This window comes from Giraffa tippelskirchi, chromosome 7 (assembly GCF_054371585.1).
Source record: "Giraffa tippelskirchi isolate mGirTip1 chromosome 7, T2T-mGirTip1v1.2.pri, whole genome shotgun sequence".
Classification (NCBI taxonomy): domain Eukaryota; kingdom Metazoa; phylum Chordata; class Mammalia; order Artiodactyla; family Giraffidae; genus Giraffa; species Giraffa tippelskirchi.
This window is the reverse complement of record NC_137281.1, coordinates 2,391,513-2,405,265: the sequence shown is the minus strand read 5'-3', so window position 1 is coordinate 2,405,265 and position 13,753 is coordinate 2,391,513. Positions and strand designations below refer to the sequence as shown.

Below are 13,753 nucleotides of genomic sequence, written 5' to 3'. Positions count from 1 at the left end.
TGGTTCCCTCTCTGTGTCCACACGGGTGGGAGGGAACCTTCCTCCGACCCCGAGACGATCCCCGCCACCGGGGCACACCGCCTACTGCTCCGGGCACTGCTGTGCTTTCCTCTGCATCTGGGGAACTTTTTTGCTGCACTTGCCTGTGGCTACGTGTTTCAGAAACACTCTCCGTAGCACGTCTCAGCGTTAGGAACAGAGGAGGCTCTGGGTGGGCACCACACTCACTCCCTTCGGAGCAGTCTGAGCCGGCAGCCCTTCACGTCCACCCTCTCCTGCCGTGACCTCGTCTGGAAATTAACCACGATGACAGCAGCAGTGACCACGGCCCCTCTGAGGAGGGGGTTTCAGGACAACATGCAGAGGAGGAGACTCGGGCGCAGAGAAAGGGCACTGCCGCTCCACCTGCATGAGCAGCGGGCACACGTTTATAGGAACATCTGTTCTGCATCAGAGTGAGAGTTCTGACCCCAGTCAACACCCCCTAAAGCTTGCAGGTCGATGACAAGACCGGGAGGACACGGTGCCCAAGGACCCGAGGGACTCGGGGAGGCAGGAAGCAGCCACGGGCTTGTTCCCAGGAAGGCAGGCTGGACGGTGATGCAATAAAGAGAGACGCCCCTGAAGGGGGCTGTGATGGGGGAAACCCACACTCCAGGGCAGGGGAGGAGTCGGTTTCCTTCCTTATTCCCTGAGCGGCTCCTCTGGGCTCTTGGCCACGCGGACTCCACTGAGCCCCAGGGAGATGCTGACATGTGTCTCTGGGAATCTGAGCCCTGCAGGGCAGCAGGAGCCAGCATCCTCCCCAAAGCCTCTCCAGGGCCTGGTGACCCTGTCCATGGTGAGGACCCCACGGGAACCTGCTGATGGACAGGCAGAGGAGGAAACAGACCCTGAGGCGAGGCTCGCAGAGGGAAGGCCATCACCTGGATGTCCTCAGCTGGAAAGGGCGTCTCAGGAACACACTGGGACTGTCATGGGGACGACGGCCAGACTTTCAAGAAGAGGCTGTTCCCCTTCTTGCGGGGACGCTGATGTGACAGCCGCGTGACAGGAAGCACCAGCCTCTGACTGGACACACCCTGTGGTCTGTCTGTCCGGAGGGCACCCAGGTCTCCTCCATCCTCACAGCCTGGACCGCAGGGAGGAGACGCCATGGCCCCCACCCTGACCACCCTGCTCTGCCTCGGTGAGATGAGAAGGGGCAGGGGGAGCCCTGGTCTGGAGGGACCCCCCAGCCAGCCTGCTCCCTCAGGGGACCCCAGGGCCCAGGAGGCTCCCGGGGATGAGAGGCGCTGCTCAGAGCCGAAGGCAGACTTCTCACAGGGCTCTCTCTTCCAGGGCTGAGCGTGGGCCTGAGGACCCAGGTGCAGGCCGGTGAGTCTGTCCCCAGGGCCCAGCTCCCTCCTCTCGTGGGGACAAGGGTCTCCCCCAGGCCGTGGGGAGGGGGACGGCAGCTCGGGGCTCACAGAGGGGGATTCTGGGAGGTCTGGGATGGGAGCCGGGGCCTGGGGGGGCCGTTTGGTAAGCCCGCCTCTGATTTCCCTCCAGGGACCACCCCCAAACCCACCATCTGGGCTGATCCGGGCTCTGTGGTCTCCTCAGGGAGCCCCGTGACCATCTGGTGTCAGGGGAGCCTGGGGGCCCTGGAGTTCCATCTGGATAAACAGGGAAGCTCAGTCCCCTGGGGCAGACAGAAACCCCTGGAGTCGGGGGACAAGGCCAAGTTCTCCATCCCATACGTGGTACTGGGCCACGCAGGGAGCTATGAGTGCTACTACAGAACCCCCGCTGGCTGGTCAGAGCCCAGCGACCCCCTGGAGCTGGTGGTGACAGGTGAGGGACACTCGGGGGCCTCAGGCTCTGCCCTCGGGAAGGGGGTCTGCTCTCAGGGGGTGACCCTCTCCCAGCCCAGCCCTGGGGGAGGGGAGGGTGGGGGCCCCAGGGATCAAGCTGCCTCCCTCTCTCCTAGGAGCCTACGGCAAACCCAGCCTCTCAGCCCTGCCGAGCCCTGTGGTGACCTCGGGAGGGAACGTGACCCTCCAGTGTGGCTCCCGACAGGGATTTAACAGATTCCTTCTGACCAAGGAAGGAGAAGACAAGTTCTCCTGGACCCTGGATGGACAGCGAAGCCCCAGCGGGCAGACCCAGGCCTTGTTCCCCGTGGGCCCCGTGACCCCCAGACACGGGTGGACGTTCAGATGCTACGGATTTAACAGGGACACCCCCCGGGTGTGGTCGGCCCCCAGCGACCCCCTGGAGCTCCTGGTCTCAGGTGAGGAAGTCCCATCCTGAGCCCATACATCTGTGCAGACAAGACAACGTACTGGGGTCTCTGCTCCCAGGGGAGCCCCTGTGAGAGGGTGGGGAGAGGAGCATGGGGCTCCAGGACAGACACACAGACTGAGAGACCGTGAGGCCTGGGGCCGGGCCAGGAGAAGGGGGTCCACGAGGGAAGCGGTTCCAACAACCCAGCGCACGTCTCTCCCCAGGGCTGTCTGGGAAGCCCTCCCTCCTGACCCCGCAGGGCCCCGTCGTCACCTCTGGACAGAACCTGACCCTCCAGTGTCGCTCTGACGTCGGCTACGACAGGTTCACTCTGTCCAAGGAGGGGGGACAGGACCTCCCCCAGCGCCCTGGCCGGAGGCCCCAGGGGGGGCTCTCTCAGGCCGAATTCCCCCTGGGCCCAGTGGGCATCGTCCATGGGGGCCGGTACAGATGCTACGGTGGACACAGCCTCTCCTCCGAGTGGTCGGCCCCCAGTGAGCCCCTGGAGCTCCTGGTGGCAGGTGAGGAGCCAGCGGGTCCGTCGGGGACCAGACTCTGCACAGGCCCCGCCAGGGGAGCCCCTGGGGTGATGCGGGGCCAGGGGGAGGGCCCCAGGAAGGGGGGCAGAGGGAGAAGGGGTGGGGGGAGGGGAGAGACTCGGAGAAACAGAGGCAGCGCTGAGGGTCCAGAGAGGCCCGCGGAGTCTCGCCCAGAACCAGGGCTCGGCGCCCTCACCCTCTTCCCCTCTGCAGGATGGCTCAGAGACAGCCCCTCGCTCTCGGTGCAGCCGGGCCCCTCGGTGGCCCCGGGGGAGAACGTGACCCTGCTGTGTCAGTCAGGAGACTGGACGGACACTTTCCTTCTGTCCAAGGAGGGGGCAAACCATCGCCCCCTGCGTCTGCACTCCAAGCACCAAGACGGGCGGTACCAGGCCGAGTTCTCCTTGAGTCCTGTGACCTCAGCCCACGGGGGCACCTACAGGTGCTACCGCTCACTCAGCGGAGACCCCTACCTGCTCTCACAGTCCAGTGAGCCCCTGGAGCTCGTGGTCTCAGGTGAGGGCCTAGTCTGTCCGTCTGACTCAGCAGCTTGGGGCTCTGTGCCCTGGGAGCGCTGGGCGGTGGTGCAGTGAGGGGCCCCTGAAGTAGGGGCCTCAGAGCCCGCCCCACCCCTTCCTCGCACATTGGGGCCCCGGAGGGTAGGTGGGCAGTGGGAAGGTCTCAGGAAGGACACAGGGCCGTGCAGGGCAGAGAGGAGCGGGGTGGGGACCCAGGGTCAGCCCAGTGCACCCCTTCCTGGGCTCATTCCCAGGGCCCATGGGCCCAGCCACAGATCCAGATCCAAACCTGGGGAATCATGGGGCTCTGTGCTCAGGGGAGACAGGCCACCCCAGGGCAGTGTGGGAGTTGGAAGATATAATACCCTCTCAGGTCAGCAAGTCATCAAGGGCTTGCTGAGGGTGTAGCAGAGATACTGAGGGGGCGCCGGGAAACACAGGCTGCGGGGGCTATGAGCTGCCGGATGAAGGGCTGGGAGTCATGGGGCCAGCCTGGGGGAGCAGGGCTGCGGAGGGGGGAAGCGGCCCCGCCTGCATCCCCTTGCTGACCCCCAGGGGCCTCCGGGGATCAGTGCCGGCCCTCAGCGGGGTCAGGCCCGCAGAGAAGGGAGCAGGCTCTTGGAGAGGTGGTCATGGGTCCAGGGACAGGACTGAATATGCCCCCAGTTCAGGCCCCTCTGGAGACACTGACTTTGTCACCCCTTCCCCTCCCTCTTGCTGTTGGGGCCTCAGTTTCTCCCAGTGTAAAAGGAGAGTCCTGTGGCCCAGGTCTTAGATTTCCTCAGTTCTGACCTGGGTGTGACCCCGCATCAGGAGAGGAGCACAGGGAGCCCCCAGGAGGTGACTGTGTGGGCCTGTCCCCTCCGCTGCAGCGTGGTGACAGCCTGTGGGGGGCGGAGGACCCAGAGGCCCCTCCACGCAGCCCGCCCCTCCCCTCGCCCCCGCTGCGGTGGGGGAGGGGTGGGGACAAGGGAGGACCCTCAGCTCCAGCTGAGACCCTCGGACAGCCCCCTGCAGGTGAGGGGCCCCCAGAGCAGGAAACTGGTGTCCTCCTGGGGCCCGCTCAGGAGGAGCTCAGGACACCCACGGCCCTGGGTCCAGTCCCAGCTCTGCCTGGGCTGGGAGACTTAGGGCCCGTGATCTCCCTCTCTGTGCCTCAGTTTCCTCCGCTGTAAAATGGGTGGGATGGATTGGAGATGGATGCACAGACCACAGCACGAGTCCGCACACAGTAGGTGCTCAGTTAAACGGCATCCTGGCTCACTCAGATGTCTCTGGTGCCCCAGGCCTCACGTGGTACCTGAGTGTCCTGATCGGGGTCTCGGTGACCTTCATCCTGCTGCTCCTCATCCTCCTCGCCCTCTTCCTGCGACACCGGGGTCAGGACAGATGCAGGAAGTCGGGTGAGTAGGGATCCAGGTGTGAAGGGCCCCTGGAGGCTGAGGGTCTTCAGACAAAGGGAACCCTGGACATGGGAACAGTCTGCTTACAAAAATTTTTCCACAGTATGGAGGTTCCTTAAAAACTAAAAACAGAATTATATGATCTAGCAAATCCACTGCTGGGTATATATTTGAATAAAATGAAAACACTAATTTGAAAAGATACAAACATTCCAATATTCATATAGCCAATTTACAATAGCCAAGTTATGTGAGCAACTCAACTGTCCAGCAACAGATGAATGAATAGAAAAATGTGGTGTGTGTGTGTATATATATATACCCACATATACATACAATGGAATATTACTCAGCCATAGAAAAGAAGGAAACTGCCATTTGCAACAGCATACGTGGACCTAGAGAGCATAATCTCACTGAACTAAGTCAGAGGAAGGTAAATGCTTTATGATACCATTTACACATACTGAGGAGAAGGCAATGGCACCCCACTCCAGTACTCCTGCCTGGAAAATCCCATGGACGGAGGAGCCTGGTAGGCTACAGTCCATGGGTCGCTAAGAGTCGGACACGACTGAGCGACTTCACTTTCACTTTTCCCTTTCATGCACTGGAGAAGGAAATGGCAACCCACTCCAGTGTTCTTGCCTGGAGAATCCCAGGGATGAGAGAGCCTGGTGGGCTGCCGTCTATGCACTCGCACAGAGTCGGACACGACTGAAGTGACTTAGCAGCAGCAGCAGCATACGTACTGAATCTAGAAAATAATACAAAGGAATGTATACGAAAAACAGAAACAGACTCCTTGATATAGAAAAATAACTAATGGTTACCAGTTGGGGACGGGCAGATTAGGGGTATGGAGTAAGAGACACAGACTACTATGTATAAAATAAACAAGAAGGATATACTGGATAGCACACGGAACATAGCAATTATTTTGTAATAACTTTAAATGGTGTATAACCTATGAAAACATTGAATCATATGCTGTATGCCTGAAACTAATATATTATAAATCAACGATATTTCATTTAAAAAATTTCCCAGAATCTCAAATCTGAAATCTAGTGGAAAGAAAACACCCACTGTCAGCTCAGGTGCCCTAATTTAAGCTATTCCCTCCTGTCCAATGTCACGAACCACTGAACCACGCGCACGAGCTCAGGGTGCCTCCTCTCCTGCTGAATCCCACGTGGAGGGCGGGGTCGCCACATCCCCGGGGCGAGCCTCTGTCCCGGGTCCCAGCCCAGGACGAGGCTGACTTCCAACCTCCCACAGGGGCCGCAGACCCAGGGCCCAAGGACAGGGGCCCGCAGAGCAGGTAACTCCCGCCCCGACACCCCCAGACCCCCCCGCCCACAGCACCCCCACCTCCTCCCCCTGACACACCCTCTCCTCCTCAGCTCCAGCCCAGCCACAGACACCCAGGACCAGGCCATCTGTGAGCAGGAGAGGCGGCGGCCGGCGGGGGGTGGGGGGCATAGAGACTTCTGGAGGCAGCGGGGGGGGGGGACGCTCGGAAGGGTGGGGGACCGGGGCTGGGGACTGAAACCCCACACAGCACCCCACCTGGGGCGCAGGGCGGGGTCACAGAGACTTCTGGAGGCAGCGGGGGGGATGCTCAGAAGGGTGGGGGACCACACAGCACCCCCCCCCCGGGGCGCAGGGCAGGGGGTGGGGCACAGAGACTTCTGGAGGCAGCGGGGGGACGCTCAGAAGGGTGGGGGACCGGGGCTGGGGACTGAAACCCCACACAGCACCCCACCCGGGGCGCAGGGCGGGGGCTCCAGCCCTGAGGGTCTCGGAACCCTGCCCAGTGGTCCCCCCTTCTCTGCTGCAGATGCTGCCGTCAGCGACGCACAGTCTGAGGTGGGGCTGCAGCTGGACCATCGGGTGAGACCCCGGCTCCCGTCCGGCTGCCACAGACCCTCTGTTGCCAAACTCAGCCCAGCGCACAGTCGCTGTGCTCACATCCCTGCTCCAGCCACGCCCACCCTGACCCCTCCTTCCCGGCTCCCGGGGTAAAGCTCTGACCCCACCCTCCCCTTGCCCTGCGACCTCACGGCCCCTCCTTCGGGGCGCCTTTCCCGGCTCCGTGTCCTCTGGCTGACCTTCTGGTGTGGGGTGCAGCCCCAGGTCTCAAGAGGACGCGTGCATCCGTGACTCGCCCGCACGCCCCAGGCCCCCCTCCTTCATCCCCCAGCAAAGGGCGCTGGCCTTACAAGCAGGCAGAGTCCCAGAATGTAAGGTCCTGAGGAGGAAAGTAAATCAAGAGATGGGGCTGAGCACACGGGGTGGGCACACTCAGGGAGGTCCTGAGGCAGGAGGGACGCGCTTTAGCAAGAAGACGGCGGTGTACTGGGGCAGATGAGCAAGAGCTCAGGGCTCGGACAGAAACCAGGGCCGGACAAAGCACCCGGAGGCTCCCGGGCACCAGGAGGCCCCTGGAGTTTCCATCAGGAGAGTGAGCTGAGCTGACCCGAGGGTCCAAGCCTCATCTGGGCACAGCGGGGAGCTGGCGGGAGGAGGGGCGGCCGACCCAGGAGGCGCCTGTCCTGTGTCACCGTCTGCAGGCGGGAGGCAGACCCCCAGGAGGGGACGGACGCCCTGAGAACCCGCGAGATCGAGACGAAGGCGGGAGGTGCCCCCCTCTCCTCCCGGTCGGGGGCATTGTGGGAAGGACGGACAGACGCACAGTAGATGGGTCCCTCCTCTCCAGGCCCCCAGGTGCCCCATCTCACACACCTTCCTCCCCTCCACCACAGGCTGCCACGTCTGAAGCCCCCCAGGATGTGACCTACGCCCAGCTGAACCACTCGACCCTCAGAAGGGGGACGGCCGCACCCCCCGGCCCCCCGGCAGGGGAGCCCCCAGCAGAGCCCAGTGAGTACGCTGCTCTGGCCGTTCGCTAGCCCAGGAAGGACCTGGACCCCAAGCTCTCAGGACCGGAGCTCAGGGACCCCAGAAGGCACTGGAGCTGCCAGCAGTGGACACCACCTAACGACCAGCAGCCAGTCCCTGCGCTCCTAACAGACCACCAGGAGCCCCGGGACCCTTTCGGGTCAACTGATTCTACCCTCAGAAACAGCATCCTGGACCCCCGGTGGCCCAGTGGCTAAGAATCTGCCGGCCAATGCAGGGGACATGGGTCTGATCCCCGGTCCAGGAAGATCCCACTTGCTGCAGGACAGCTGAGCCTCGGTGCACTGCAGCTCCCGGAGCCCTTGTGCCCCGAGCCAGTGCTCCTTGAGGGAAGCCAGCGCGGGAGAAGGCCGTGAACCGCAGCCAGGCAGCAGCCTCCACCCGCTGCAACCCGCGAGAGCCCCCGCGCAGCAGTGCAGGCCCAGCACAGCCACCAATAAACCAGCTACTGACAGAGTGAAAGGCATGTTTCAGGTTCCTTAACAAAGATCATTAATATCCTCATATTTTATAAAGAAGGCAACAGGCTTCTCAATTATCAATGATTTTGAAAAAGATCAGCAAATTACTGCAAATGAAGGCAGGAAGAGGGAAATAACAATGACATGGGTAGCTGCTAATGAAGACAAACAGAAAGGGGAGGGAAGTTAGTAAGGCCAAAGGCTTCACCCTTTAGAACGCGCATCGCACTTACACATCCTAGGCACAACGAGCAAGTCAGAGAGAGAAGGCATTGCTTTACTGACATCAGGACACTACGGCAGGTCCTCCAGACTTTAAAAAGATAAAGAACTTCATTGAAGGGCAATTTTATGCCAGTATAGTAGAAAATGTAGATGACTCAGACCAAAACCCTCAAAAATAAGATTTATCAAAATTATGGACATAAGGATAAACAGAAAATCTGAATTGTCCCATATGTTAAAGTGAACTCTGAGTCCAGACAGTTTCACAGGTGAATGCATCTGAGCACGTGTGCACTCATGAAACCACACACACACACTCGTACGCCCGCCTACGGAGCTTACACCAGCTCACACAGAGAGGGGAGAAGGAAGGGCACTCTCCACAAAACATTTCACTGCGCCAGAGAAAACAGACCAAAACGTGACATGGAAGCCACAAACTGGGAACATCACAGGAAGGTCTTTTTTCCTGGTTTCTGTTTTCTTAAAACAGTGACACAGAGGATTCATCAACAAATAAAACGGACAATATATCGTGCGCATGCACCTATTTTTTTTCAGGAATGTGTGGTTGGTTTCATCCTCAAAAATAAATCAATACAATTCAAACATTAAAAGAAGAAATTTTAAAAATCATGATAACAGATGAAAAGTTTTTGATAAAATTTTTGATAAAATAGATCACCAATTTATAATGAAAAAGTCATAAGTAGAAGGGAATTTCCTATTATTTAGCAAAACATCTTTTGAAACCTACACTAGAAATCAACTTTTTATGTTTACTTGTTTACTCACTGTGGGCTGTGCGGGGTCTTGGCTGCTGCATGAGCTTTTCTCCAGTTGCAGCGAGCGGGGCGACTCTACTTGCGGTGCCCGGCTTCTCGCTGCGGGGACCTCTCTGGATGCACAGCTTGGGCTCTAGGGTGCCCAGCTTCCACAGCAGTGCCACGGGGTTGAGCGGCCCCCAGGCTCTCCAGCACAGGGTCAGCGGTGCTGGCGGACGGCGCGTGTGGCATCTCCCCGGGTCAGGGACCGAGCCCGGGCCTCCTGCGTTGGCAGGCAGATTCTTCACCACTGAGCCACCAGAGATCACTGTTAAAGGTAAAAATGGACAACCTTTCTGCCTGCGATTCAGACTGAGCCAGGAATGTTTACTATGACATTTCTATTCAGCAGGGTCCTGGAATAACCAACCAATTAAATAAAGTTAAAAAAAAAAAAAAGATAGGCACAGAGGGATGGAATAAAACTGTATTGCTAAAAAAAAAAAACTGTATTGCTTACATATTACAAAACTGTGTGCATGGAAAATCCAAATAATATAAGAATTTATCTTTCTGATTTGAAAAGGATCTATGGAATATCATTGGGTATGCTCAATATATAAAAATCAGTTGCATGTCAGACTTCCAGTTTTAGACCCGGAGGAAATAGAGGTTTGTTTCCTTAACCCCCCATCAGGCACAGTTAAGCTCCTGGACATTACATATACAATCGCAACAATACAGGCATGCCTCCTTTCACTGTGCTTCCCAGATAATCTGAGTTTTTACAAATTGAAGGTTTGTGGCAAGCCTATCAGTGCCATTTCCCCACTAGCATTATTTTTTAATTGAAGTGTGTACATTGTTGTATCAGACTTAATGCGACTGCAGACTTGCAGACCACGGTACAGTGTGAATGTAACTTTGATAGACACTGGGAACCCAGGAGAGTCTCTGTGTCTCACTTTACTGTGATGTCTGCTTTGTTGCCGTGGTCTCCAACTGAGCCCACAACATCTCTGGGGTCTGCCGGTACTCTGAAGACTGGAGAGAAGGCAGCAGACAGACTAACAGTGGTAAGACCCCAGGAATGAAACGGTGGGTATCAAAGGGGACCGGGTAGGGTACCTGGACTGCCCCATCTACCAGGCAGGGATGAGTCATATCCCAGCAATGTGTCAGGTAAGCCCTTTATAACAAAAGATTTCCAGAAGCCCGAGACCCTCACAACATAATATCCAAAATGTCCAGGTCTCAATTTGAAAACTCATTCAGCAACAGGAGAACAAGGAAAATCTCATCTTGAGCACTTTGGCCACCTGATGCGAAGAGCCAACACACTAGAAAAGACCCTGACGTTGGGAAAGACTGAGGGCTGGAGGAGAAGGGGGCGACAGAGGATGAGATGGTTGGACGGCATCGCCAACTCAATGGATGTGAGCTTGAGCAAACTCCGGGAGATAGTGAAGGACAGGGAAGCCTGGCGTGCTGCAGCCCGTGGGGTCGCAAAGGGCCGGACACAACTGAGTGACTGAACAACAACAGCTGCTAACACTGATGACAGAGGTGTTGGAATCATCTGACAAACACCGTAAAACAGTCATGATAAAAATGCTTTGAGGAGCATTATACATGTGCTTAAAGTAAAACTAAAGAAGCTAGAAAGTCTCAGCAAAGAAACAGAAGACATAAAGAACTCAGTGGATATTTCAGATCCGAAAGACTCAATAATTAAAACAGAAGCCCCCGTGGATGAACGGGCTCAACAGCAGAATGGAGGTGACCAGGGACAGGGGACGGAAGAGGCAGCAACAGGAACACCGGTCTGAACACCAGGGAGCACATATTCTGGAAAGGCATGGGGACAGAGTCTCGACAGTCTCCGATCCCGGGGATCTGATTCCTAGAAGGAGAAGAGAGAGAGGATGAGACTGGAAAGCAATTCAAGAAACAGTGGCTGGAATGTCCCAAAACTTGGCAGAAGTCATAAATCTACAGATTCATGAAACTTAGAAAAACCCAAACAGGATGATGAGCCCCAGAAATCCGTGCCAAGATACATCACAATCCAGCAAAAGAGGAAGACGCTCCCTGGACGCCGTGAGATAGAAGTGCCACCCACTCACATGACAGCGCACTTGTCAGAAACTCAAGGGCAGGAAGGAAATGGTGCAACAGTTCCAAGTGCTGAAAGAAAACTGCCCATCCCCGATACGATGCTGCTGCTGCTGCTAAGTCGCTTCAGTCGTGTCTGACTCTGTGCAACCCTATAGGCGGCAGCCCACCAGGCTCCGCCGTCCCTGGGATTCTCCAGGCTAGAATACTGGAGTCGGTTGCCATTTCCTTGTCTAATCCTTCAGAAATGAAGGGGGGAAAGAGACACTCTCAGGGAAACCGACAGGACTTCTCGCAAGCACTCCTGGCCTAGATCAATGGCCAAGGGAAGTTCTGGTCCCAGAAAAGGGAGGAATCTTGGGACATTAGGAAGCAAGAAAGAAGAATGGGAAAACAGAAACGTGGGCGGGAGGACAGCGACGAGGACAGAACGTCCACACTGCCCTGTTATCTTTCCTCCGTGAGCGCTAGTCTCAAATTTTGCGGCAGCAAAACCCAAGTCACACTCGTTGTCATCCAATGATATTGTCATCTTTCGTTTATCTATTAATGTTTTAAGAAATGTTTGTGAATTAACATTGTGTTTCAATTCCTGGAGCCTGTACAGCGATGGGAGATGTTTGAATTCCATGTAGTATAAAGAACTTATGTGGGTTTCCCTGGTGGGTCACTGGTAAAGAATCCGCCTGCAAATGCAGGAGACGCAGGTTTAATCCCTGGTCTGGGAAGATCCCACATGCCCCGGAGCAAGTGAGCCTGGGAGCCGCAACTACTGCGGCTGCGCCCGAGAGCCCGGGAGTCACATCCACTGAAGCCCGCGTGCCCGACATCCGGGGAGTCACACCCACTGAAGCCCGCATGCCCGAGAGCCTGTGCTCCACAGCGAGAGAGGCCACCTCAGAGAGAAACCTGCATACCACAACTAGAGAGGAGCCCCCGGGGCCACAGCTACAGAAAAGCCCATGCTGCAAGGAAGACCCAGCACAGCCAAAAATAGGCAAGAATGTTATTCAAAAAAAAGAACGTGTGGAACACTCAGGACAATCAGACACACTCAGAGAAGCCACACATTCATAGTAAAGCCAAACGAACTCAAGAATATTCCCAGAGGTTGTTTTTAAGCCTTGAAAGCATAAGCTGAACCAATCATTTTATCGACCTCCAAAACATAGTTTCACAGCCCTTAAAGACAGGAAGTAGAATCTGCATACTCAACAATATAACGCGGGGACTTCCCTGGCAGTCCAGGGGTTAGGACTCGGTTCTTTCATGGGCGAGGGCGTGAGTTCCCTCCCTGCTCAGGGAACAAACGGAGAAGGCAATGGCAACCCACTCCAGTACTCTTGCCTGGAAAATCCCATGGACGGAGGAGCCTGGTAGGCTGCAGTCCATGGGGTCGCTAAGAGTCGGACAAGACTGAGCGACTTCACTTTCACTTTTCATTTTCACTCATTGGAGAAGGAAATGGCAACCCACTCCAGTGTTCTTGCCTGGAGAATCCCAGGGACGGCAGAGCCTTGGTGGGCTTCTGTCTATGGGATCGCACAGAGTCGGACACGACTGAAGCGACTTAGCAGCAGGGAACAAAGATCCTGCAAGCTGACTGGCTAGAACAAAAAAAGGAAAAACGATGTACCTTTCCTATCCCAGAGTCCATAGGCAATCAAAAGCAACGCTGCAGTCAGGTGGGATGGCAGGAGTCCGCGCCGCCTGCAAAGACTTAGGTGGGGAGGTGGGGCTGACACACCGCGCCTGCTCAGCACCCAGCCTGGCCTCTGCAGAACCTGATGGGTGAGGTTGGTTGGCGGGCCTTGGACTTCACCCAGCACTAGCTCCTGTCGCAGCTGCTGTGTGGGATGGGTACTTCCCCCAAAACAGAATTAGGCACCTTGGCGCACTTTTGCGCAGCTGTGGATCTGGTAACTAAGAAGCAGTTCGTGTTCACCTAGGCTGGACTGCAGTCCACTCCACACTTTGTCCGGAGGCAAATTAATTCTCTCCGCCTCACAGCACAGTCCAAAGCGACCCTCGGCTTCCTGACATCGGGCAGAACGTCCCATCTGTCTGCAGCGTCGATGACATCTTGTTAACTGGACCTGCTGGGTAGGGGGCAGCAAGTACTCTGGTAACCCTGGTATATACTACAAAAGGTGGGAGTTGTCGTTTTGTTTCTGCTTTTTAAGAAGAAAGAAATTCAGCAATCCAGAGCGTCCCAAAGCAGGGAGGTTAACAGAGGTCCTGTTCTCGGAGGCTATCAAGACACTCTGGGTAGTAAGCCACCGGCCACTGCACCTTGCAACACCTAACCCTAAGACAGGCACAGCTCTGGGTGGGTGTCCTTGGCTCGCAGAAGCAGCATATGTCACCCTTGGGAAAACAAGTGACTTCTCACGTGACTGAGAAGCTGGTGGATCTGAGTGGAGCCCCAAGGCGGGGCTCTGCAGTAGCTTCAGTCCCGGGATCCCCATATCCGGGTGTAGTGGAGGCTGCGTGAATTCTCAGCAAGCCCCAGCGGCAGAGGTGAGGTTTAGTCCT

The 13,753-nt window shown here is 56.7% G+C and overlaps 1 protein-coding gene across 2 annotated transcripts in view; it reads left to right on the top strand.

Annotated features, from left to right (window-relative positions):
• Positions 1–1,073: 1,073 nt before the first annotated feature.
• The window catches only part of LOC145514487 (leukocyte immunoglobulin-like receptor subfamily B member 3), a 28,334-nt gene continuing 15,654 nt past the window's right edge, over positions 1,074–13,753 (top strand). The window contains exons 1-11 of one of the 2 annotated variants that reach the window (XM_081512334.1): positions 1,074–1,189; positions 1,342–1,377; positions 1,552–1,836; positions 1,973–2,275; positions 2,493–2,789; positions 3,021–3,323; positions 4,612–4,728; positions 6,010–6,052; positions 6,135–6,172; positions 6,572–6,624; positions 7,497–9,682. In XM_081512334.1, coding sequence (XP_081368460.1) covers positions 1,156–1,189; positions 1,342–1,377; positions 1,552–1,836; positions 1,973–2,275; positions 2,493–2,789; positions 3,021–3,323; positions 4,612–4,728; positions 6,010–6,052; positions 6,135–6,172; positions 6,572–6,624; positions 7,497–7,643 — 1,656 coding nt within the window. In that variant the 5' untranslated portion in view covers positions 1,074–1,155 and the 3' untranslated portion in view covers positions 7,644–9,682. Of the gene's footprint in view, positions 1,190–1,341; positions 1,378–1,551; positions 1,837–1,972; positions 2,276–2,492; positions 2,790–3,020; positions 3,324–4,611; positions 4,729–6,009; positions 6,053–6,134; positions 6,173–6,571; positions 6,625–7,496; positions 9,683–13,753 lie in introns of those variants that run through there. The other variant, XM_081512333.1, reaches the window with a different exon arrangement.